Genomic DNA, 26,362 nt, shown 5'->3' on the forward strand with positions numbered 1-26,362 from the left:
CTTCGGTTCCACAGGAACCTCCCCCTGTCTCTTAATCGTGTTGTGTTTGTCGTGCGGCACTCGGTCCCCCTAGAGTAAAACAGGTGTGGTCCGTTGCCATGGCTCCCTCTTTCCACTGTTATCAGCTTTCGTCTCAACTGTACTCTGTCACCTCTGCACATCGATGATATGACGAGGAAAGTGTTTGTATCGAATCGTACACACAGACTTTCGGAGCGGCTGCCACGTGCACGCCATGCCGCTCTTGTCGCATGCACGCACGGCTGTGACTGTTCTCTCTCATTTGCGCTGGGAAAAGTAACACTTTGATTTGAATTAAATAATACCACAAAACGTGCACTGTGCGCCACTGATCCTTACTCTGCGCCACTGATCGCTTACCACTTGTTAACCGTTTATTGTTTGATCAATATTTGTATGCATCTTGAAAATGGTTCGCGGTACCCGCTGCTTCATTTGACTCGGACCGGCCAGCCGACCCCGGCAAGCTCGGTGGTCGAGTGGTCGAGTCCCACCCGAGTAAGCTTGTGAGGTTTTTTTTCGCAAGCTCTCGGACAAGCACTGAGCATACAGTGCTTATTGATATATACGTTGGGTACGGGCGAACCGTTATATAATTAACATCTCCCCAACGCCAAAAAAAAAATAAAAATAAAAAATACATCTTGAAAACAATATTTGTATGCCGGAGCCTGGGGTTTGTCTTTGGTATGATTGCAAATCTAACCAACCGAAATCGGAAACCAAGGAAATCGCTGTCTTCTGCCAATGCCACGGTGTTTCACGCGAACGTCCAAGTTCCCCCCCCCCGGTTCGCACTTGTCTTGGCTATCAACGAAACAATCAGTCCGCTTCTGTCCACAGTAAATGGCAAGTGCGCCCTCACTCCATTTTTTTCACCCTAGTTAAAAAAGGTCCACGGTGGGGCTATGCGTACCCAAGGCATCAGCTTAACGAAAATTGAAAGCTTGCCGCGGGAGTCGTTTTCATATTCGCTGTATATTTGTCTTATATTTGTTGATTTTATAGATGTATTTATCTTGTGAACGGATAGGTATGAACAGACCAGAGAAAATATGGTTTTTGCCTTCTGAACATCTCCGAGGAGAAACCTGGGAGATACACATTATATCAGTGGGCACTGAAAGCAAATTAACTGTGGCTTGTACATGGTTGGGTGTGCATTTCAAGATTTAAAGTCAGGGGACACGAACGTCATAATGGAAAAAAACACACAAAAAACACGAAACGCAAAACAACAAGACTAAACTTGCATTGCTCTTGTTGCAACTGACGCCACCGGCGACCATCTTACCGTGCCGAATACATGTAGTAAGAGTATTGTTGGCTTACGTGCCATTACAACTATTGATGCCACGAGCAATTTGGTTAACAACGGCTAGCAAGCCTTTGTGTTACCGTGTTACCTTTGTATTGGGCACGGTAAGATGGCTGACACTGGCTTCGATGACCTATGTGGGCATTGCAAAGCATTGTGAGTACAATTTTTTTTATATGACGTCCGTAGAGGAGGTGCGCTCCGGGCACAGACTTCTCTTGGGAAGCACTTGTACCGAACTCCCCCCCCCCACATGACCCGCCGCTCTTACCTTTACAATCTGCAGTCTTAAACTGGTGTCCATTTAACACCCTTGGTGCTTTATCAGAGGACCATTCATAGTCTGGTGCCGCCCTCCGTTTTTGTTATCACTCGCGACTCTCAAACCCGTGTCTCAGCTAAAGTTTGGCTCGAGCATGCATAATGTCATGCGCATGTCCAACCCAGTCGTACTGTACTCGTGAGAATGTCATCGTTTCCCCCACCATTAAAAACAACATTATCATTTTTATATCCCTTTTAATATTAAATAGCAAGCTCACAAGTTCCGCATAAAATACGTATGCAGTGAATATGATACACACAATGCCCATATTATATACATGAAGTCTGTGCCAGTTATCCCATGATTTGCCAAGCTGTGAACATAGAGTTCAGTTTGCTTCTATTTCAAATCTCGGAATATATGCCCTTCTAATGACATTCACCGGGGCTGTAGTGAGAAGTTCCAATAGACCTTATTCGGAGAGTAGCCAATCTTATTCAGTGTAATCCTCCAAATGAAGTAGTGCCCGACTATTTTGGGTTCCATGTCTCGCTTTCATCTTTTAATGTTGCGTGAAAACAGTTAGTACAATCAATCACAAATGTTTACATTATTCATCATCATAAATAAAGTCGGTTTGTGTTGAACTTTTATTTCATTGCTTTCATTTTTATTCGTATTTTTATTTGTACAAAAAAAGTTCGCCTCGCTTCCAATTCAATATGGCCGACTCGTAAATATTGTCAATTGAAGCCTCAATGTCCAACCTGAAAAATGTCGGAAACTTTGGGAAAACTTCAGCACGGACAGTATAGCTCTCCCCTCTTCTCGCTAAAAGCATTCTGAGTATGAACCTTGGCTTACGTTCCTGCTCATGTATTCGCTGTACAGTATGTGGAAAGATTACCGATGACTGAAAACGATAGTGTACTTGGATGAGAAACACTTTCGGCCAAAAAATACGTCCAACGTAATTTTTTGAGACGAGTACTTTTCTTCATCTTAATTTCAATGCATCAAAATCATTGCCGGCCGAGTGCACAAAACACAAAGACAACATCTCTGGGATTTACCTGTTAACCGAGACCGCTTTTGTTTTATTGACTGGGCATAAATAAATTAATTAAAGTGACCATTAAGACCCACACAAAAAACAACTAGCATGGTATTCATTTGCCATTCGATCTTCATTCACTTCACTCACTGGATGGAGTGACCTTTTCAAATCATTCATCTTTATGGGGTTTTTTTGCGTATCTGTTTTCCTTTGGTCATACGCGTTCGTTAACAATCAGAATCCAAACCAGACACGTGTATCAGAAATATGGTATTCATTATCCAAAGATAAAAGTCCCCGTTGATAATGAAATTGGTAATTGATCCATTGCCATTGATGTGTGGGAAAAGTGTACGTTCATTTGTTCGCTGAGACATTGATTATTGGTAAAGTTTTCACAACAACAGCACCAGCTGCCATCATGACGTTAAAAATAGTATAGACCGCTTTAAATACTAATATAAAAATATTAAATAATTATTTACACTGCTATAATATGCCTTCAGAAATGTTACACAATATCTTACAGAAAGGCCTTCCGTGCGCAATAGTATTACTGGCGGATGGCTTGAACATGTAGTTGTGTCCATTTATGGAAAGTTTTACAAGGCTTAAATTATAACTTCCCTGCTCAATTTAAGGCGACTTTTCAGTATAAATATACATGTTCAAGCACATCTACTCCAGCTATAAATACGAAATAAATTAATTTGTAATAAATACTATGCTAATTAAACGGCAAAAACAGTACTGCTGTTTCTGGTCCCATCTTTAAATCTCCTCAAATTTCTGACGGAAAAATAAATACCATATTAAGTACAATGCTCGAGGCACAAAATATGAATAAATTAATGCATAAATAACGCGTGCTTACTTGACATGAAAATGCATATAGCGTTCTGAATACAATAAATTGTGAATGATTGAATCGGAAACGAAATTCTTGTTAGAAATTCCCGCGACCCATTTCCAGCAGATTATTAATTAGGGCACAATCAATTCCGTGTAGACAATAATGGAAACTCCCTCCATCAAGGCAAAAACACCAGACTCTGGAAATCCTAAACGAACATCATTGTAAGATTGACAGTCTTTAACTCTGAGTAATGTGACTTTCTTTTTAAAGTTCTTTTCTTTTCAAACCATTGCCTGAATATTGAAACCATTTTGATCCATATTTGGTTATTAATTTCCAGCAACAGCCATAAAGGTTTTTAAGTAGAAAAGTGACGGAATTCAAAGTGCGACAAAAAAATGGCGAATATCACCTTACGAATATCACTGTCCACGCTGGATAATGGGAACGGGCCTTTACCGACCGATTTCAGTATATTGCATAGAAACATTAAGGGGGGGTACTTTCCGCTAACCACGGGCTGCGAACTGTTTCCTCCCCCTTAGAATTGGCGGGCTTTTCAGAGTTTATACCGTACTCTCCGGATTGCTACGACGACGGCTGCGTATGCGTGCCCATGAAGTTGACAAAGTCCTCGAGGGCGGGAGCCAGGTTGGCACTGAACTCTTGCAGGATGAAAAGAATCCTCATGTTCAAGAAGGAATGCTGTTGGTTGTTGGAGAAGGTAACGGTCGAGGTGGTGTTGAAATCGTGGTCAATATCCAGAGCTATCATCTGTAGTTGTAAGGAGAACAATTGAGAGGTAACAAATTATCAACTGCCAACCTTGTTGGCAACAATTCCAGCAATTCAGAAAGCTCACGTGAAATAACTCTCCGTAACACCCCATCGTCTTTAAGTTGTTACTAAAAAAATCGTGTCTTCGTCTCGCTACATGATACTAATGTCATTAAGACTTTCCTTTCGTTTCAATTTAATCAATTTCTACTTTTCTAGAGTTAACTTATGAAGTCGACGGACTGGTCCGACATTAATAAATTACAGATTCCATTCGTAGAATAATTTGGTCTTTTATAATTAGCCCATTTCTTCAGTGGGGAAGATTGAACACGGCTTACCGTTTGCCTTAATTTTGACACGACTCGCTGTAAAAGTGTAAGGACGGTCCTCATGGAGTTGTAGAAGTTCTCCTCCCCAGCCATTCTGAGTGTGAACTCGTCCTCTATTGCTTGTGCCAAGATCTGCTCAAAGGCCTCTAGCTGCGTGTAATGGATGGGCAGAAGCTCGCTCTCCTGCGGGAACGAGGTGAACAGATAAAGAGGGCGGTAAATATTACAGCTTTGGTCTGGTGCCGCCGTTTTGCCGTAATCCACATTGACCAACAGTGTCGGTGTAATGGGGCCAGATCAAATTTACGAATCAAAGAAAAGAAGCACTCACCACCATAGCGTATCTGTCGACGGGTGAAGGGAGGTCGTTCACGCTGGGGACCCCGCTGATTGTGAAGTCATCTAGCCTGATTGAGGCGTCGCCGTGCCGAATGGTTTTCTGTACATTAAAAGAAAAATAACGTAAATAGAAGCTCTCTAATACATGTATTTTTTTTGTAATAGCACATTTGTATTCATTTTGCAAACGCCCCAAATCTGCTACCTTCGTTGTTCACAATTCGTGCAGACTTTAATAGTTATGAAATTCACTGTGTGGCTGTTTTCTTAAGATTACAAAAGATTACGCTTGGCTGTCGGTTGGGGAATCCCCCGCCGGTTGAGCCGGCGCACGAACCGACGCCTCTCGCCCGACTACGCACTGTTCAACAATCCACTTGAATGAAGTCGGAAGTGCAGGATCACGTTGAATCATTGTTATCATGGTGATGTTGACATTCTTGTCGAGTGAGTGGAACTGTACTAAGACCATATTTGAATTACTGTATATAAATATGACAGATGGCCCATTCGCACGTTGTCGTTCAAAATAGAACCGGAGGACCTTCCGCGCGTTTGTTTGTTTTTGTTTTTTGTTTGCTTGTGGGTGTGGCCAGCGAAAAAAAAAATTACCAAAGTGGCGATTTCATTTATTTGGGAATACTTACGAAGCTCGTGTACAGGTTGTGATGGTGCCTATCGAGAACACGCGTGTCTCTCACCAGCCGGTCGTAGTGGTGCCAAGGATGTGTATCCTGCGGCGGTATAGGCGTCGACACGCACAGTGCCACGAGTGTAGACAGAAACAGACTGGGAAGGAGTCCTGTAGATTGGAGAGAGGAGCAATAAAGTCTTTTCAAAGAACATGGCAAACAATCTCATCGTTGTCGATTCTTTAAATTCTTCTGGGTAGTCAAATTAATTCTACAACCATATTTGGTATGTGCTTACACAATACACGGGGAATAACCGTTCGTACGCAACCGAATCTAATCTCTGAGCGGATTTCGTGGAAACAGCACTATAAATAATTTTAACATCAAACACTGCGGTATGCGTAGTGTCGACCAGGCTCAAGCGAGTGGAGTGCATATGCTTCTCCACTTCTCGCCTGGCTGAGCACCGTTGATAATAATGGTCCAACGTGAGCGTCATAGACTTGGGTCCACGTGCAAGCGTAGCTGCGCTGAATAAAATATACGCTAGGCCCGGAATATCCGGGTCACATCACCGGTGGAAAATACAATGCGCCTCGTTGTCAGCGCGAACAATCAACTTGCAGGGCACGCGCGCTCTTTTTTTTTTGTTCTTTGCTATGTCCTGCGTTATAATGTCACAAAACCAACGATACCATTTTATAGATTGTGTGAGTAAACGGCAGACCGCATGAGGGTGCCTTTTTAAAACGAAACAGTGTTCCTGGTTTTTTCATGCGATTGGCATTGTACATTAACAATGCTCGCATACCGTATAACAAGAGCGAACATGCCGTTTCTGTTGAGTAGTTTTACACTGCTTATTTTCGCAACGCCATCTACCTCTGCATGTTTGATTAACATGAACACAGAATTGCACCTGATGCAATGACACTGAAAAGTGAGCGCATGTGCACAGCGGTTCTTTCTTTTATTTTCACTTTAATCTTCGAGAACATTTTTGGAAGTGTGAACTCGATTAGATAGGCTGCATGCATAAGTCAAAATACGAGCTGCAAAATGTTTTGCGAATGGGCCTAGGCTCACACAGCTTTGGTTTAGTACGGCCGTGTACGAATTACTTGGCTTCGGGCGGAATTTACACAAGACTAAATGAGAACTGGCCGCGGCCACTGCCATAGACTCGTGCCGTATAATTTCCAGCCGTTGCCTAGTGATTCGAGCACGGCCGTAGAGGAAGGACTTTCTCTCTGTTAGTACTCGTTATGACGGGCCAATACCAACGCTCTCTTGGAGACGATGGCATGGCAGGCACGTGTTTGGGCACCAGCTCATAGCATGTCTGTGACGCAAGCATTTTTTCTCTCCAGATTAGCGGTACTTTGATCGCAGTGTTCCCCGACGTACACATAGGACACCGGTACCGCCGCGCCACGCATGCACGCACCCATTTTCAGCGCTGTAGTGATTGCGCAATATGGCATTCCTGCAAGCGCCCTGTGGCCTTGGGACCGACCTACCTGTCACTAATTGTGTACCACCGGTCCGCCGCCCAAGTTTTTGTCATAGCGAAAATGTTCCGCAGCCACCAACTGTAACCATATCAACCCTTTCTGATCACTTCCGACGTGGACAGAGGACTTTAAATTGGATGGGATGTCGAACAAAGCACAATACGACTGTGCTAAAGGCTATGTAAATATTTGAGGGTAGAAATGACGAAATAACTTTTGGGGGAGATTCCGAAGTTCCATAATGACAGATTTTAGTTGCAATAGGAACACGTGGCTATTGACCAATATCAAACAGTTGGAGAAATGGAAATTTTATTTGCTACAAATTGGTGTAGTGAGATATGGAGAACGATATAACTGTCCGCTTTTCCTGCCTAAACTTCGGCACTGCAAGAGTGGTTACCTGTAGGTGTTTCCTTGCCGGCGCGTGCGTAACACGTACAATGCAAGAAAGTGTTTATGGAAATATTACAGGCCTATAATTCCAAGTGTGGAGAGACAGGGACATGTGGACGACAGCAAATAAGCATGGAGGAATTCCATGAACTAATCAAGCTCAAAGTCCATTGCAGGTGATCAAAATCTCTACACTGAGATGCAAGAAAAGTTAAGAGATTTTTACCTTGAGTGCGTTTGTAGAGACTCGTTCTTGTGATCGCATCCATGGCTCTGTGTGTAAGCAGACGGATTAAGTTACAATAAATACGGGTGGTTGGCAAAATATAGACGCAAACACTGTAAATCTCCGCTTTTCGGGTTTCGAGTCACCGGTGTTCCCTCTTTGGCGCTATGGCAAATTCTGACTGCAACAGCAAACTCTCCGCCGTTATATAGGATCAGGTGCTCCCCGCTGCACTGACTGGTCACCGCTACCGCTCTGCGATATCCTATTTGGCATTCCATGCTACCAAGTCAGCAGCCGGCGCGTTGCTACACTCAATGACGTCACCCTGCTGCCAGAGAGGGGATTCCGTCTATTGTTATGCTACTGGCGTTTATTTCCGGTAAGCTGAAGGGTCCTCTGAAACGTGTCACCGATCTTTGACAGTTGTACATGACTCAAATGTACATGTACATGTAGTATACATTGTACATGTACATAGAGCCACAATCTTGCACTTATATGCTAACCCCGTTCACACGCCGTTCTTCGAACTTCATGCATAATACATGTAGATGTAACATAACTTTAATTCCAAAATGCTAAGCAGACGTGGCCTCTTTTGGAGTTCCTTGCTCTATGTTTGGAGGGAATTAAGGGTGCATATTTTACTCCCGAAGGTGGTGGTTCAACGTTAATAAACCATAAAATTGCATATTGCTCTTAACAATAGGGCCGCCATTTTGGTTCTATTAAATTGTTACATAAACGGGTGTTATTAACGGGCTGTCAGCCAATGGCCCTATGAAAAATAAGACGGAGGGTCTGTTTATTATCCAAAATATTATTCATTGCAAACGCGTCACTCGTTCGGAATAAGAACTGTGCTCATGTCGGTCGTTATACGAGTACACATACAGTAATTCACCACTTCAATGCTTCATCTACTAGCCCGGACAGTATTGTGAGCCTGGGGTCACTGGACAATGCAGAGCCTAAGTGTCGAAGGGCAGTGGATAAATGGGATCGATAAGTCCTTACTTTGGACATTATAGGGGCAAGGAAAGACCACGTTTGGAAACTTCTTCACCTCTGAGCAGTCGGCAACTTGACCATAAACCGATCGTGTGCGATCACATGACTCGTGCGTGCGTTCGTGTTTCTTACCCCAATCAATAACCTTTTTTACATGCAAGATATTGCTCGACCCCGAGTCGTTTAACGACCTGCCCTTTTGCTTTCTCAGCCGATTAATCAATCTGTCTCTAAGCAGAGTTTAAATAACATGCATAATCATACCGTGCGATGGGTCCAGACTTGTACGGTGTGGCACCATTCACGACACGACCTTGAAAAATGTGTCAAATACACCCTTGTGACTCTAGCGTTAACTTCATCAAACCACGGCACAAAATACTCCTAAACCAACTTAAATAAATTGAAATGAAAACATTTTGTACTATTTGATAAGAATTTGCGTAGTCCGTGCTGTCGTTTTCCAAACGCGCCCAACTTATTGACAGGCTTTTGTTCCAAAATAGACGTAGACTAGGATTCTTCTCGGGGGATAAATCTCAAGAGTTTGACACTCCGAGTCGCTATTTTGAGACAGAAATATCTCTCCAGGGAGAGAGACAACAGTGGCGTTTCATTTGACGAGTCTGCCGGTTCCTCTCATATGAAGTGCGGTGCGTATTGTGCATCAATGCAGTACGCGCGGTCTAGATCGCCTGGCTGAGTGTACATGTGTAATACACACAGTGCGGTTCATATCCATCGATGATCTAACCCTAAAGTCATGCTTGTTTAGTGCCTTGTGACAGACGACGAGTGGCGCTGCGCTTTGTTGTGGCTTGTTTCTGGTTTCCTCTCTTTTTGTCGCCGCCCATGTATTAATTGGGAAGGAGGGCCAAGGTGATTATCATTAAGTTGTAATTAATAAGGCTTGGTAATCCGGAAATGTTCAGTCAGCCGTGGAGGTGTTGTCGGATGAGGCTCAGGGATGACCGCTGGTGACCCCGTTTGTAGTAACCACTGCCTGTACGCTGTCTGTATGTAGGCCGGCTGGTGGAAATTTTTGAATCTGATATACCTTGGTAAAGTTCCAACAACGTTAAAGCAGTGAACTTGCCATTGAAGTAATAATTATAAATCTTTGGGTGGTATTTGAAACCTAAGGTATAAAATAGGCCTACTGTAGCAACGTGCGTTTTGAGGCACACTCAGTGAATATGATTCGTTTAGGGATCGCACAGTCGCGTGCAGCATTCGTCCTTGTATTGGCCAATTCTTACTTGGGCATGACTCGTTGAATTTGAGATCGCACCAGTTGCGACTTAGTTCCTCGGTTATAGCACACTTTGACGTCTATCGATAAGCCTTTAAATAGATTTTATTCACAAGGAAGCCATTTCTGGTCATGTTCACTGAGTTAATCTTATTCTATGTTACCCGTTAAAAGGGGTGGTGCCAGACTATTGTGGGTTCCACGCCTGCGTTTCATTTATTTCTAAACGTTGCGTAAAACATTTAAGATATGTAACATATCACAAAATTTAAATCCTTCATAAAGTGAATCAACTTGTAATGAAGTTTTTTTTCTCAGTGCTATCAGTTTTATTTTCAGGTTCCAAAACAAGTTAACGCCACTTGCAACCCAATATGGCCGACTTGTGAATATGGCCATTTATAAGATTCGTGACGGTGGTTTTGGACTGTAACAAATTGTGGGCCAGATGTGCAGGGTACCTCAGGTACGACCTAATTTTTATGCTCTACGCAGAGACAACCGACTTCTACTCCCCTAAACGACTTGTGAAAGTGCTGAGAAAATGATCTGCTGGTTGAAGCCTAGTTTCAACGTCGCTGAAGATGCATGGGGCGCCTTGGGTAACAATATTCGAACTGCTGGTTTTACTGAGCCGGGTTAGGCGTAATCATCGTTCATGCTGTAATTTTGATGTCGCATCAGGTCAGGACACTTGGTGGTTCATGGATGTCATTGTTCATTTTCGGAGGGACACGAACCACAGATCAGATCAGTTTAATTTCTTTTAACTGAGACACGGGTTCCAGTGTGCTGGTTTTTTTTCTCAGACAAGGAGAACGGTTGGGTATTACGTCAGGTGCGATGTTGGGATTCGAGAAGGATCTGGAATAGGTGGACGTCACCACAAGGAAATAGTTCACCATATTTTGTTGTATCGAGCCCGCCCCAGATCAGATTAAATGCCTCGACATGGCTGACACTACACGTGCACCATGTAAACTGATGTGTCGGGAAGCTGGCGGGAAATTACACTTGTTTATGATATCCCCCCTTCCTTTCTCCCGAGAAAAATCCATCGCACGCCAGCCCCGTGTTCTAATTAACTCAAAGTGCAGTGGTCTGCAACCCCCATGTGCTGAAGTTTGCTAACTAGGACAAGGCCGTTGCATCGCATGCGCAGTCGAATGGGCCCGATCGCTTTCCGTGATGGACATGATTATACGGTCGAGAGGTTCCAGTGTGACTGTCCGAGATTCTCACTCTTATCCATGCATAAATCCTTTATAAGTCCTCGCAAGTTCTTTATAAGTCCTCGCAAGTTCTTTATAAGTCCTCGCAAGTTCTTTATAAGTCCTCGCAAGTTCTTTACAAGTCCTCACAAGTATGGTCACATCAAGTTCAAACAGTCGTCCGATGACAGCTCAAGTCGCAAGCTGTTCAAATGAACTGCCTTGGCATGCAGCATGGGCGTCGTCAGGAGTTTTTCGGGGGGGGCACTTTTTTCCCCGGGAAAACTTCGGAGCATCACCAACGGAATGATCAGAAGAAGGGGCCATATTGAAGTTTCTTTCAAAGCAAATTGAGGATTTTCATCCTCGTTCATCTTTTATTTTTTTCATTTCTTCCGCAATTGTTCGCTCGTCCCCCTTATTACTTTATATTTTCCCATGGGCCACGCCCATGCTTGGCAATGCTCCGCTGTTATCTGGGACTGGACTTATGACTGAACTTGTGACAGTATCGTTAACACTAGCCATGAGTGAGAGCGAACTATCTCAGTAGAAAGTGGACACTATTGGCCGGCAGATCAAGGCCCCGCGCTAATACCTGTCGATGACTCAGCAGAGTTTTTTTCATTGAATAAGGGATTGTGATTAGTGGCTTATATGTCAATGTGAAAAGCGGTTTTCACATCTGAGAAAGTCGCCCTTTTCATTCGGCAAGATGTGCCTTGCTTGTCTTCTCATCCCTTTGGACACCGCTCACGCTTCAAGTACGATCACAACGTGAAGCGCTCAATCCCAGGCTCCTTTGGGCGGCCTTGCGCGGCCAACCGGTAGCTTCAGCGATTGCCCAACATTACAAAACAAAGTGACACGTAGTGATTAATAATGTATCATCGGTGTTTGTCTCTCAAGTCTGACCTCGACAGAAGTATACATTTTGTTTGTTTGTATTCATGTCTTACAATTCTTACAAAAATCTTCCGACTCTATATCCTGCTTTCTTCGGAATTTCGGATTTAGGACGTTTTTGCTTATACCTGTAAACGTCTATTCGCTTATTTGGAATGACATAGCAGTCAAGTTTCATTTTGGCGTGATTTATGTAGAAGGAGTGTTGGCACGCACTAAAATTAAACCGGGGAATTCCCTTTTCTTTTCCCCAAGAGGTTGAACTGCGCTCGCTGATAATTTTATCGAACTGTGTGTATTTTAGAACTCTCTCGAGGTACTCCGTTTTGTAGCAACTGTTTAATGGAGTTTCAGATGGAAGTTGAAACTCGGCAGTCCTCCATAGAGTCAACGCTTTAACCTGTTAATTTGCTTGTTTTTGTTAAGGCACTGTACTTTCGAAATTAGAAAGAAAATACCTTCGCGTTGGCAAAGTACTTTGCCTGATACGTGAATACATGAAAAGAACAAAACAAACAATTTATTTCCACAGTTTTCTTGGAAAAACTTATTTTTTCCCGTTACATACAAACAAATAGTGTCCCGACAGTCAGTGTTCGAGATCCCTTCTCGTAATTGTACAACTTTCGTTTAGCGGTCGTGTTTTTTTTCCCTCTCGAATATACCTAACCATGACTAGAGGTTCTAACAAAAAAAAATAGCCAGCTCAGAGCCTTGTAATGACAGCTTAGTGGTGAGTGGATCAAGGCCTCTTAATGACGTATAATTGGCCTGCTTCTTAATAAGAACCGGAGAGAGTATAACTGTTGTACGCTTCACACCTACTTGCCAAGCCGCTGAAAGAAGCGGCCAACAAAAACTGTTTGCCTACGGCCGCCGGCACGTCTGAGCCGGCCATTGCGCTCTGCTGCATCGCCACTGCTCCCGGACGAGGTACAGGCTTTTGGAGGTTGCTTAAAGGTTGTCATGCATAAGGGAAACAAAGAAGAGGATTAACGACGGCTTGTCAAACGGTGTAGGATTCCATCACAGGCGGCGATGGTGGCGGGGGTTCTGTCAATAGGCTTGTTGTATGTTACTTCAAGAGGTTCTATGATCGGGGGGGGGGGCTGTGTGTGTGGGGGGGGGTTGCAAGAGGGGAACGTGATTACGGGGATGTGTCATCTTTAATTGAGGATTAAGCCATCAAGGGTTTGAAAAGCTCTAATTGGGTGACATAAGAGTTGACGCGATCCGGCGGTCTACAGGTGCGAATAACTTTATTGTTCCTTTACATCCGTCCAATTTGATGAGAAAGTTGTTCTCCGGGCCGGCCACGGGAATTGGAGAGAGACCAACAAGCTTGCACCGAAAGCACTAGACAAACAAATTGAGCACGAGAGCTTTCAAGATCGGGGTGTAGGAAGACGTTAAGAGAAGAAGAGAAAAAAGAAATAGATTGTATTTGCACACTGTTCATCCAAATGAAAGCAATGTGGTAGTTTTTTTTTAATTGTTTTCAGATACGAAAATTTGATTCAGACACCACCTGTTGTCGAAGACCCGTCAGTTATTATTTTTTTCACCGAATGTTGGCATTATGAATCTGAGTTATTATTCGTGTACTTAATTATTTTTAAGCACTTGAGCAGGTGTTGGGCACATAGTTTACGATTCATTTTTTTTCTCCCGAAAATTTCCTGAATTGAATCGAAAAAATGGACGGGATCTGAGTAAAAATAACGGAGGACGAAGAGAGTTCACCTCGTCTGTCATTTTGTCCAGGTTGTCAGGCTGAACAGGTTGTCAATGGAGTCTCTCACTGCCGCCCAACCGCTGCTCCATGATGCATGATCACGATGTTAACACAAAAAAATAATGACGAATGATAACAGGAACTTTCAAAGAGAATATGGGCCTCCTTCTAAGATTTTATTAAGGAGAGTGTGATGTTTGTTGAACATTCTTGAACACTTACATCACAGGAGTTTGTTTATTGTCTTTGACTGCTTTCTAAATTTTCGGTCGGGCTTCCGTGAATGAAAGAAAACCTGAAGAAAAAAAATAGAACTGAAAATCAGGATGCGCTAGCGTTGACGTCAGTAAATTAACTACCGGAACGCCAGGACGGTTATACCGGCTGCCGCGATGTGACCTTTACCTTGGGTGGTGTAAGATACCGAAGGTGACGGGGAGATGCGTGGATCGGATGCGGTAACCATCTCAGTGCATCCTGAGCGGCCGCAACAACAGGACGCGGGAACGGGCAAACAGGCGTCTCCGCCTCCGTCGTCGGTAGCACCGTCCTTCCGCTAAATTAAAGGCAAACTCAGTTACATGCCCCCCCTCGGGCTTGGTTGTCTTTGCAACCCAATCTTTTTAAAAGCTGGTTCACAAAAATTGGCGGGAAAGGATGCACGAATTGGTTTGGTTGGTTTATTGGTTTATTAAAAAATCCATTTTCGCAGTTAAAAAACTGAATTACAATGGATTTAACAATCAAATAATAAAAAAATTAAGCAATTAAATAAGAATTTAAAAAAATCATAATTAAATAATTACAAAAAAATTTCAACATTTACAGTTTACACTCACCAAAAATAAAACATATAACATGACTAATGACCAACACGCATATAAGAATACTACTAAAAAACATCCGTTGCAATTTACACTTCAAAGATGAATGCGAATTGGTTACGTCACTCAAACTGATCGCGCTGCATACTCGCAGAAATTAAACACATTTCAGCTCCAAGGAATTCCGCAGCAAATGTTTGGGGAAATTGGCTACGATTTTGCATTTGCCTGAAGTTTGAACCAGCTTTCAATGGGAAAATATTCTTCCTGACAACAGAATGGCTCTAGCTCTCAAACCGTGTCCTCTCGACTGTCGATTTTTACTTGTATTTGTCGGAATTTAATGGCACCGAACAGGGCTTCGGTGTTCATCAAACCAGTAAGAAACATATTCCAGTCAGTTTGCACTCATAAAAGATTTTTTAAACTGTACACAAACGATCTGCGTCATTATCATTTTTTTTAATTCAAACTGAGGGGCCGTTGTTGGCCAAACTTGGGCGTTGGTTGCAGGCCGTATATGAGGTGTCGTTCTGAGGACGCGGAAGTTTATAGGTCGGGGTCGTGGTCTCGGTTTGGGAACTTCGGGCCTCGGTTTCACCGTCTTGGTGTCGGTCTCAGTTGTGGTTACAAGACTCGGTCAATTCTCGGCGCACTGGTTGGGTTTCGAGAAACATCAGGTTTCGACCTTGTCCCTGAAACCTCTGTCTCGAGCCAAACCAGTCCCAGATCGGTCAACCCAGGAGCCTATGGCTGCGTCCGAATTACTTTGCTGCGGGTTGGAATTATACACGGCCCCTGAAGTAGCGGCAGCCGCAGCATTGTTCATGCTGCATGTGTTCAAGTCATAGCCCATTGGCCTCATTGACAAGTCAGCCATATTGAATTGAAAGCGAAGTTGCATCTAAGTGGGTACTGCAGCACATAAAATTGAACTCTTCTGTGAGTAGAAGAATAGCTTTGAAAACCGCAGTTACATTGCTTGACATTTTTCGAATATCCCAGTGGAGGTGGAATGTAAACTTTCGAGTCGCACAGGACCCCATTTCGCAAGAGGAACATTTTTAGATAGTGGTGAGAACAAGACAAGGCTTGCTCCCACGCCGTTTTTCCCCATTTAATTCCTCACACCTCGTACACCTCACGCATTCGTGTTGGAAATACCGAAAACGACCTGGGGACTCATGTTAACCTCATCATTTTCGCGGTTGTGAGTCAGTGTGAAGTTTTCCCAAGACAAGTTTCCGTTCCACTCCTGTAAACATGTAAACCGCAGGAACACTGGTACGCAACATTTTCTTCCATATTCAGATGCTCCGTTCTAGAACATGTCCAGGAAAGTTCCATATTATCGTATTCTTCAGTGTCAATCACGCAACTGACTTTTTGTTGTTGGGCGAACGTGTGGATGTTTTCAAGGAAACAGGGGCCCGAGTTAGCTTGGTCATAAAAATCCCTTAAATTTACAAATTCCACACTTACATCATTACAAAAGTTACTTTTTCCGTCAGTGCGGATATCCTGCAGGCAGCTTGTAACGTCGAAATAAAATATGTCCTCCAATGTGTAGTTCTACCCCAAAGAAACAATAGAAATTCGACAAGGGTATATGTGGCAGGGCCACGGAAGCCCTTCTCCAGAATTAAAACGAAGACCTTCGTTTTGCGGGTGCACTCTTTGCCTTGATTATATTATCTGACAATTTTTTTTTCTTAAATGTCTTTAAGTGATTTTTTTGGACCTCGCATTCAATAAGAGATTCTTGAGCTTTAGTGTGCTTATAAACCTTCAGGATACTGTTAAATGTGTTCTTGATTATCATTTGGGTGCAGGTAAAGTGAAGTTAAGTTCCCAATTTTGAGATGGGTGAAATGCGGTCCCACTGAGTCTCCAACCCTCGACACGGCATATATAGCAAGGTATGAGACTTTGTGTTGGTCATTGTCTCGCAGGAATCTGGGTAATTCCTTTCAGACATCTTGGGGGGATGTGTTAAGTAACAATAGTCTGGAATGTGTATAGGGATGGGACATGTTGGGGGGGTACCCCTCGGTCTCATTTCTTGCTGGGTATACGACGCGGGCGCTGAAAAGTGTTTGGTCTGTGTATAATCAGTGCATTGTCCGCTGTTGGACTGAGGTCGAAAATAAATCATCTGCCAAATGCATTTTATGTTCTCAGCTCATTAGCGTGTGCGACAAATTCATAACGTGTGTTAGAAGAGACAGACTCTTTTTTTGTCTGGGTCTTTTGGGGGAATCGAAGCATATTTTGTCGATCGGGTTTTTTCGGCTGTCGACGTTGTAGCGACGATCCGACGCATTCAGTGTGTGGTCTGAAAGTGAGCGGTTACGCACAATGGGCGATGATATTTGATTTTTTTTTTTTTTGGGGGGGGGGAGAACGAAACGATAGCGATCCTCCCACCATGCCGGCATTATCTTATGTGTAAGGAATTCAGGGGCGATAAAAGGTGAAATTTGAAAATCCGGAAACTTTGAAAAACTTTTTGAAGCCAAGAAAGAGGGAATACTCGTTCGGTGACTTCATAAAATCGATACCCGTCCTTTTTTGCCCAGTCATAGCAGACAATGCAAGCAAGTGGATATCCTCTCTTTTTTTTGGGGGGGGGGAAGGCCTTGGGGCTCAAACTGTACAACTTTGTTTTTTTTCAGACCCAGTAAATTTCCAGGATTTTTTCTTTCCTGTGTTACTGCCGTTGAAGTTCAAACGGGGCATAGTTTACCAGGTGGTTGATTTCTTCTTCGTGATAGTGCTTTGTACATTCGCTGGCGCCAACCCAGCTCACAGTCGATAGAGTAATCCAACTACGTGTGTGTCATCCCTGGCCTGGAAAGTAATGGAAAATATTCTTCCACAGTGTACTGAAACAGTGTACTTGTGGAGATTGGAAGTAGTTTATATACATTGTGTTCTTTTGTACAACATCTTTTCTCAAGTACCAGCACCCCTTTAGCCGCTAGCCAATTACATTTCATAGGTTTTGAATGCAAAATTTTCTCAATGAATTGGAGTTTTTGCCCACTGTTGGTCCAGTGCAGTTCGTTTCTTCAAACTTTATCTCCTAAAGTATCGATCAAAGTAGTGGATCTTTTGTCTCACACCCCGCTAACAGACACGAGAAAATCCTGAGTATGACACCATCACCAGACGTCACAATTGATGTATTTAGTAATATTTTTTTATCGCTCTTGTCAGTAGGCGAAAGTGTGGAATGCCGTCCTTTGACAATTTAAAAGGTCACTCTATAAAAGAAGTGAATTCTAGTTGTGAAAGAATTTTGAGTCATCAGGCTTCGTATACCTCCGTGGTGTTATTATTCGCGTATAGCAAGGAGAAGCCGCCGTGATAAGACTGCCAAAAGTAACTAGGTCTTAACAAATCTTGAACTGTCTATAAAAATAAGCACATTTCTATTTGTGTTATCATTTAATCAGCTTGCTTCCCGATGATTGCCACTCAAATGATGTTGTTATTGTTGTTTTGTTTGTTTGTTTGTTTGTTGTTGTTTGGGATGTTTGGAATGCTAAGTTCCGGGGATCTGTTAACTGAGAACTGGTTAATACACTGCTTAGAAACCAAACTCCTTGCTACCCATTCTCTATTTGTTATGTCACGGTCGTGCGGCCGGATACCCTCGCAAAGTGCATGGCAGTCGGATGTCCGACTCGCGGACTCCTTCCTGTAGTCTGTAGGTACAATGATAACTTCCCTACACGGATCTGGCACCCTCAGCGCGCACTTTCACTTTGCGCTGCCGGCCACGCTGGTGTCATACACCCAACGCAACAGAAGGCCGGCGGAAGTCGCCTACCAGTTTCATTTCCTTAGCAACTCCGGACATCGGGCCCAACACTGGCCAGAAAAAAGGTAACCGAACGCCACATCCCTGTTTTTCAGAAAGGGAAAGGAAACTGCTCAAACTTTGTAAACGGATGCAAACAGCTTCCATACCTGAGGGACCGAGCGATTCGTATTTTACCCGCCGTCCATATTTGGTAGCTGTCATGCATAGTGGCCATGCTGTTACCACTAGGGCTCCATGCTTCAATGTCAGAGCACAGAGAAAGGGCACAGAGTGACATGGTCTTGTTAAACAGCAGCGGACTGATGTAGTATTTCTAATTATAGGTATTTATAACACACACATGTCCATCAGAATTGGTGCTAAGTGGGCTATGTATCATTATTACCCCTGCTTGCTGGGCTGAGAACATTCCTGAAACCATCTCAGCTCTTTGGGGAAGGTAACGCAAAGTGCAACTGTTTCTGTTCAAACCTAAACTGCATTACTCCTCATGGAGAGAGGCAAAGGTGAATGGACTTATCCAAGGTCACAAGTCATGTCCCATCGCTGGGCTCGAACAGCCTGACCACATTTGAGCTATACACAGCCCTGACCACACTCAGGTCGGTAGTCCAGTCCTTGCGTTCCCCTCCTGTCGGAGTCAAGTTCTTTCTCGGCCTGGAAAAACGTCTCTCTCTTTCAGTCTGTGCATATTACTTCAACCGCTGCGACCAACGGTAGAATTCCAGTTAAGGTGCCCATTAACAGCCATTCTGACTTCATGCCAGTTAAAAGAAGATGACTTCCTAGCCGCTGAACATTTTTATCACGGGGAGAATAATGTACCTGTCACGAGATGTGACGGGAGTGCGATACTTCACGTATTTTTCCTTATTTTGTTTTCTCTGGAATTCCATTCAGCGTTTCAGTCACGAGGATAGTTACTTTTTTCCTAACGTGCCCTGCTCCGGCAGGTGTCGTTTATGAAACCATCGGCTTTTGTTTGACGTGATTAACCTCTGGGTTTTAATTGGCTGGTTAATCCCCGGTCCACCTGTATTCTTTGAATAGACGAGCCGACGGACTTTTTGTTTCGAACACCTGAGCTTTTTGATCACAAAACTGCACATATCTTCGGTGTGCATGCACATGTACTCAGAGTTATTCCCGATGAATATAACATGTTCCTCGGGTGTTGGAGCAGGAAACTCGGTGCTTTCGTTTTCCACCTGGTGCATGGTTTGTTTCATTGTTTTGCTGCCAGCTTTTCAACAGGTACTCAGCAATGATTGTAATACAGTATAGTTCAAGGAATGAGTGATTTACAAAAGCTATATACGGCAACAGATCTTAATGTGCATTTTGTTTAAAACAGGTTTCTCCCAAACAGATTATCATTAACCCTAACACTCCTCAATCGTTCACCTGTTGGAGGACTGAGGACTGTTAGGGTTAAACAAGCCGGGGAACATACAAGAGGAGAAGTTTACAGACTGCAGAGCTTCGACGAAGTCCTGTTTCGCAGCCTTTTAAAGCTGGCTATCGGAATGCAGTTAACAGCGCGCGGCGGGATTATGATCGATGTACATGTTATAAAGAATAACAAAAATAAAATTTGTTCGCCAAAAAGCAAAAGTGAATCCATAGAAAAATTCCCCGAGTGCTGACCTCTCACAGTTTCGCAGCCTTTTAAAGCTGGCTATCGGAATGCAGTTAACAGCGCGCGGCGGAATTATGATCGATGTACATGTTATAAAGAATAACAAAAATAAAATTTGTTCGCCAAAAAGCAAAAGTGAATCCATAGAAAAATTCCCCGAGTGCTAACCCCTCACAGTGTGCAAATATCGTTTATTTTTTTTTCCAGTTTAAGAATTGCTTATTATGTGAGTTGACGTTTTCATTGAAATCACAGAGTTAGTTGATCTTGTGTTAAAACAGAGCGGCGAACGCGGGGGCCTAGTCTATCACGACCTGTTGCTTTTTGAAGTCTTTGGGGTGCGAAGAGAAAGTTTAGGAAATGAAAGACTTTTAGGGTAGTGTTAAAAATGTCTCTTCCCCGAAAGATTTCAAGGACGTGTAGAATTATGTTTTATGCATGGAGGAACCGACATGCAAGCATTTGAGAACCGCTGAGGTAAGGGAAATCATTTTCATCGAGGGATATCTTTCACCTTGTTCCGTCCATCGGATCTAAATCAAATGTGAAAGTTACGGTGGAGAAATTGTTGAGGTTTAGCTGTCATCCTTTACAGTCACTTTCGAAAGGTGTTGGAAATCCCGATAAGTTTTGGTCATCTAGTCACATTCGACAATTAACCATGATGCACTTGCATTCAGGCCTAAAGTTCGAAACTCCGCGATGCGTGCTGTATGTTGTCATGTAGGACCAAATCAAAAAGACTCTTTTTTTGTTGCAAATGAACTTTGCTTTTTAAGTTCACTGTTGATTTACCCGAGGTGGGCTGAAAAAGAGACCGGCGCCAGCCGGCTACGGGGATTACCTTAGCGGGAGTGTTGGATTTCTCGCCGGGGGCGACAGCGGAAGGCGTGCCGGTAAGGAGTGGTTTAGGTACTCGGCCCGCGAAACGAAAGTTTACACTCGACATCACAATGGTCCGGCAAGAACTACCGTAAACTACATCGACTTTGTCAAACAAGCAGTTCTTTTTTTTTTTTTAAATGCGGCATTTGAAGGAAGGAAGGAAAAAAAACAGAGGAAAGGAAATATCGATTCTGGAGACAGCGCAAACTGTGTAATCTACCGCGGAATTCGATCAATCCCCCAGCGACGGCATTTGACAATGATGGGGGGGGGGTAGGGGCACGATCCGAATCGGAAGCAACAGTTTAAACACGGGTGTCCCGCAATGCCACCGCGTGAAGTCTTTTTCAATGCAAAGTCTCACGGGTGCCGTTCTTGCAGCGAGGCTCTGCTACGGGTCCACGCAAGGGGGGGGGGCGTGCGGGGATGGGAGACGACATACCTACCTCAGTATAGCTTGAAGAGTGGGTGGGAAATGGCTTGGCATACAAGGCACAGGGAAAAAGAGGTGAATAATTTCACTGGAAATTTACTCGAGTGCGAACGGACCGAAATTCCATCCGGATTCCGGACACAATATATTTCGTCAAGTTGTGCTCGTATGCCGTGCGAGTCAAAGCGTGGTATTGGTTTGGGGAGACTTCGAGATTTTCTTAGATTCTCACGACAAAAGTCGACGGAGGGAGGGGCTAAAAGTGGGAACATCTGGTGGTGGTTAATGACAAACTGTCGGAGGTGCCCGTGGGCAGATAGTGTTTTATTCCAGTTTTGCGAGGAAAAGGCGGCTTTGTATAGAAGGAACAGCGCACGGCGCACCCCGTGCTAAACACACAGACTTATCTGTAGCTTTCGGCGCTCGACAGTACCCGCCGTTCCCACCCCCATCAATGACACGAATGCAGCTTCGACCGCTGTATAGTTTAACTAATGACTTGGCCCGGACGGAGGGGCGCGTCTTCCCACAAGAGACGACCTTGCCGCCAAAGGGGGCCGCCGAGTTAAGACGAAGGTTTCCCCGCCGAGTACTCTGCGCACTTCATCCAATGCACTCTTCCTTCACCTTTCGGCGTCACCTCTCTGATCGGCAGCCGAATCCCCACTTTTTTCAAGTGTCATTAATCACCCTCTGTTGATTACATTATAGTCAGCTTTTCTTGTTCTCTCTCCGTGGAGTGTTATTACGCAATGAAGTCATCAGTAACTATAAACTTGTCCAGCGCGTTTGCCGAAACAGCGGCGTTGTTAAGCAATGCCCGCCGTGACCAGTGTACCAGTGGCCCGGCGGGTCCAAGCGCGCGGTGCGCGCTCCCTTTGAGAGCTTATACCGACGAGACAAAAGAGGCGCTTTGTCCGGGCTGCCAGTTCACGCCGCGGCGCGGGGCCTTTCAAGTCTGGTCACCTAACCCCAGCACAAATCCATCCATCATCCAAAATCTGTTGACTCTGCATTCTGGCTCGTGACAGGGGTCGGAGAACGGCGGGGAGAAAAAGAAGGGATTATTTTTCTTTTGTTGCTCTTCCCTAATTAAACCCAAATGATAATCGATGTCGGGACACTGACTCGGGAACAATGTAGGGCTTGTAGCTGTGACGTCACTGTCACCATGGAGTTGTCGGGACTACCAAGCTTCTCGAGGAAAGACAGATGAGGACTTCATGTCCGAGTTGCGTCCAGTTACACGTACTGCTCGATTGTGGCCTGATGTTCCAGTCATCGACGAATTGGCAATTTAGTAAAGGGCCAAGGGAGACCAGTCCAATACACAATACATAACTTATCACAATGGGGAAGTGCTTGAGGACTTTTATTATGCCATGTTTGAAGATGACGAAGGATTTGTGTGTTCATGGAGAATAGATTGTTATCACTCAATATGGGCGTAGATGGCTCACTAACTTCTCATTGATGCTTTGCAAAAAAGCAGTTGAGGACAAAATGCCGCAGGATCCTCGTGCGGGGGGGGGGGGGCATTTTGACTCGACCGCCGAGATTTTCGGGCTCAGCTGGCCGAGTCGGTGAGAAGACGGACCCAATATTTTACGTTCCGCATCATCAGTGTAACAAACAAATTTTGCTCAAGTTTTTCGCCCTCAAGTGTAACAAAAATAATGAGATACCTAGGGGGCTGTGTGCATATCATTAAAGCAAAGGTCCATGGGGAACCAAACGGTAGGAAAATGGTTATTAATTCCCTTTAACCCTGACGTGCATCCCCATCCCAAACCACAAATTCTGCGGTTAGATTGGAATTTCCCATTCATGCCCGCTTTATAGTCACAACTCATAACAATAACAATCCAAATGCCAATACATTCATTGATAAATTGGCCATTGTATAAATACCGTGGATATAGAGAAGTGTTGTTGAGGTGCGTGGTGCGCCCACCTTGGTTTTTCTTCCTTCAATGCTATCCGTTGGCCGCGGCATTGGAAAATAAAAACAGGATTTCGTCTGAGGTGTGTCAAAGGTGTATCTTTGGTGCGTTGGACCGGGGTGGAACGGGACACACAGCATCTGACCGGCCGAAGGCCGAGCTCCAACCGCGGCCACCACCACCGAGTGAGCTCGTGCCTCGTGCGACGGGCCAGGGCGCGGTGGTAACCCCACTATCAAGACCGGAAGGGGGGGAAATCTTATCGCGGTCCGTTGGGTGCTGAAAATCCGCAGCAATTCCGGTGCGTGAAATGACAGCTCTATCGTCAATCCATCCCCCCAAGGGATGCAGGTTCTGAGGCCAGTTTCCTCGTCTGTTTACACTGCGGTCCCGTATCATTAATACTCAGGGACTTATACTTTATCGAGACTTGTAAAATGTAAGATGGTAAGATCAAGTCGGGGTCTATCCAAATTTCACATACCGCAAAACCAGGAAACGATTCACATCATTGTTGTCAAAATAGGACTGGCTACTTATAGTTGCATTCTTCAAATAGCTTTAAATAATGGAGAGGCCCGTTAGTGTTAATAATAGACGTGTTCTTTGTGTACTCTCCATGTGTAACCCCCAACCGTATCACTGACTTTCTGTATGATCAGTGGGGTACGAGCAGCAGGTCGAGTTTGTTCAGTGAATTTAGTGATTATCCACAATGCCATCCAAACATTAGGTATCAAATTACATATTTTAAAACAACACCAGACATCCTTTTGTTATCTTCTAAACGCAGACTTACCATAACATAACTGGGATTTGATACATTTTATGATATCACTGAGCTAAGTAAAAAAAGATTCTGGCGAATTTTTGACCTTTTTACGGGGGAGAGAGCCTCTAGTAGTATGGTCTAAAATAAGCACGATGTTGCAAGCGTCATATAAAGACGGAACAAACAACACAGTTGACATTGGCAAGAATACACTAACACAACCGCCATCTTCCTGTCCTTAATTGCTAAATAAATTAGCGCCGGATGTTGCGAATATAGGCGAACAGACTCAACTCGTATAAACAATGCAAGGTTAGTGTTTAAAACGGCGGAGTGATGCAATCCGGGTTGACGTCATCAGACGTTGACATGTTCTTTCCCAACCAAAATGGCCACAGGGTGTCCTTTTCCTATATTTTGTTGCATCTTGTCATTCTCTTCAAATTGTTTTCGCTCAACAGTCCCTCCACTTTGCAGTACATGCATATACTTTCAAAGGTAATTTCGACAAATATCCCAATTCGACCTGTCTTTGTTTTGCTCAATGTGCGTGGGATTCTGTATATGTTTGATGGATGGGTGTTTGGGGGCGGAGCTGTAATGGCTTTACAGAGGCGTCTTATAATTACTCCTTTAGCCAAAATGATTTGGAAGAGGGATTGCCTAATATTGAATAGGCAGGGTGCGAATTAACCCGGGTTTGCAGTTCTTTTTGTTACGATATTCAGCGGTCAGACTTATCCATTATTAGCGATCGTCAAATGATTTTACTTAATGGTGTCTCGCCCCTTTGCGCGATGATAATAGGCTGCGTGTGCTCATGTTGGCAATCTTGAATTGAAAGTGAAGTAAAATGTTTCGTTTTGTGGGAACCTGAGAGTAAATATACAACGGAATTAAAATTCAATACAAATTCACCCCATTGTTTGTTTAGAATAATTTGAAGTTTGTTATAAATTATATCTAAATACACGTTAAGGCCACATTTTAAAAAATCAGAAAGTGGGTTCTGGAACTCAAAGTAGTCTGGCACCATCCCATTTAACAGATTACATTGAATATGATAGGTTCAGGGAACAATGTAAAATATGGTTTCCCCGCGAATAAGGTGCTAGCTGGCACTTTGCAGAGGTCATGTTCAATTAAAGGCAGCCGTGATCTTTGACCCAAGAATGAATAGAAGTTCCATAATGGAAACCTTTGTGACAGACGAAGATCAAAGATTTGACAAGAACAGGACCTTCATTTTTTTTCCACGACCCGCTGGTTTTTATTCGAGAAATATTTGAATATAGTCTATGAATTTGCAGCTTGCGGTTGAGCCCCATAACACGGAAGCTTGTCTGTACATCTCGGCCTGGAATTCTTGCAATTACAGCGCGACAACCGGTCCGTGCTTTCCCCGTGGTTTGCTGTCCAACCTCAGCAAAGTGAAATGACCCAGATCTCACCCTGGCTTTAAAATGTGGACCATCCCGCGCCTCGTCGCCCCTCGCCGCAGCGCGCCGAGCCGTGTAACAATCGCCCACTTTCTCATTCCCATGCGGTGGAAATTACAACTGTCGACACTTCAATTTTCCCCTCAACCAGTAGTCCAGCCCAGTTGAGATCATCCATGAGCCTGCCTTTTTTTTAACGGACAAGACCACCCTAATTTCAAGCGGGTCTTTACGGTCTATTACATTCCCGTATTGTGGGATTAACTTTTAAAAAAGGGGAGGGGGGAATCCTCTATTCATTTCTGTGGCTGGGTCGTAGACCGGTAAACCGGTGATTGTGTCGCGCGGCTTGTGTCAGGTTAGACCACCCGTGGCGAGTTCAGGCCTTGTCATCAGGCCCTACCTCCCTTCTTTTTCTCTCTCTCTCTCTCTTTACCCGCATATTTTAAAAGATCATGAGTTTACCGGGCCGCGATGCCGCTGCCGTGGGGGCCGGCAGTCACAACTTCCGGCGGAGGAGTGTACAATCGCATGCCGCTCAGGTTCCCATTCCATTGATCCAATGCAAGGCACCGCATTGATCGGCTTAACGCCTTTTAATCAAGCACCAATTATGGTGATTGCACAATTGGTTGCGCCCCGTGGCCCATCTAATGCCTGATGTGTTACACCTACATGTACTTGTCTGGGCATGCCCTTTTTGGGCTGTCTTTTTGACATTAATCGGCCACGAATAACAGGTTC

General features: G+C 44.1%; 2 protein-coding genes across 3 annotated transcripts in view; one reads left to right on the top strand and one right to left on the bottom strand.

Annotated features, from left to right (window-relative positions):
- The window catches only part of dars2 (aspartyl-tRNA synthetase 2, mitochondrial), a 167,953-nt gene that overhangs the window by 64,680 nt on the left and 76,911 nt on the right, over positions 1-26,362 (top strand). Inside the window, exon 16 of one of the 2 annotated variants that reach the window (XM_022229700.2) lies at positions 16,511-16,711. The exons of the other annotated variant lie outside the window; for it this stretch is intronic. Within the exon in view, the coding sequence (XP_022085392.2) occupies positions 16,511-16,539 (29 nt within the window). The 3' untranslated portion in view covers positions 16,540-16,711. Of the gene's footprint in view, positions 1-16,510; positions 16,712-26,362 lie in introns of those variants that run through there. 2 annotated transcript variants of the gene reach the window in all.
- On the bottom strand, positions 2,673-7,983 carry LOC110976437 (uncharacterized). Its single transcript, XM_022229704.2, has 5 exons — positions 7,737-7,983; positions 5,613-5,767; positions 4,958-5,065; positions 4,636-4,809; positions 2,673-4,291 (listed from the first exon to the last, which is right to left on the bottom strand). Exons 1-5 carry the CDS (start codon positions 7,777-7,779, stop codon positions 4,106-4,108), a joined length of 666 nt encoding a protein of 221 aa, XP_022085396.1. The 5' UTR covers positions 7,780-7,983; the 3' UTR covers positions 2,673-4,105.

Source organism: Acanthaster planci, linkage group LG11 (assembly GCF_054643075.1).
Source record: "Acanthaster planci isolate LZ-2023a linkage group LG11, COTS_SCS, whole genome shotgun sequence".
NCBI lineage: Eukaryota > Metazoa > Echinodermata > Asteroidea > Valvatida > Acanthasteridae > Acanthaster > Acanthaster planci.

Coding starts and splice junctions, on each gene's coding strand:
- LOC110976437 (XM_022229704.2), bottom strand. CDS start 7,779: ATGGATGCGATCACAAGAACGAGTCTCTACAAACGCACTCAAG. Junction 5,768..7,736: donor TCTCTACAAACGCACTCAAG/GTAAAAATCTCT, acceptor TCCAATCTACAG/GACTCCTTCCCAGTCTGTTT. Junction 5,066..5,612: donor ACAACCTGTACACGAGCTTC/GTAAGTATTCCC, acceptor TTTAATGTACAG/AAAACCATTCGGCACGGCGA.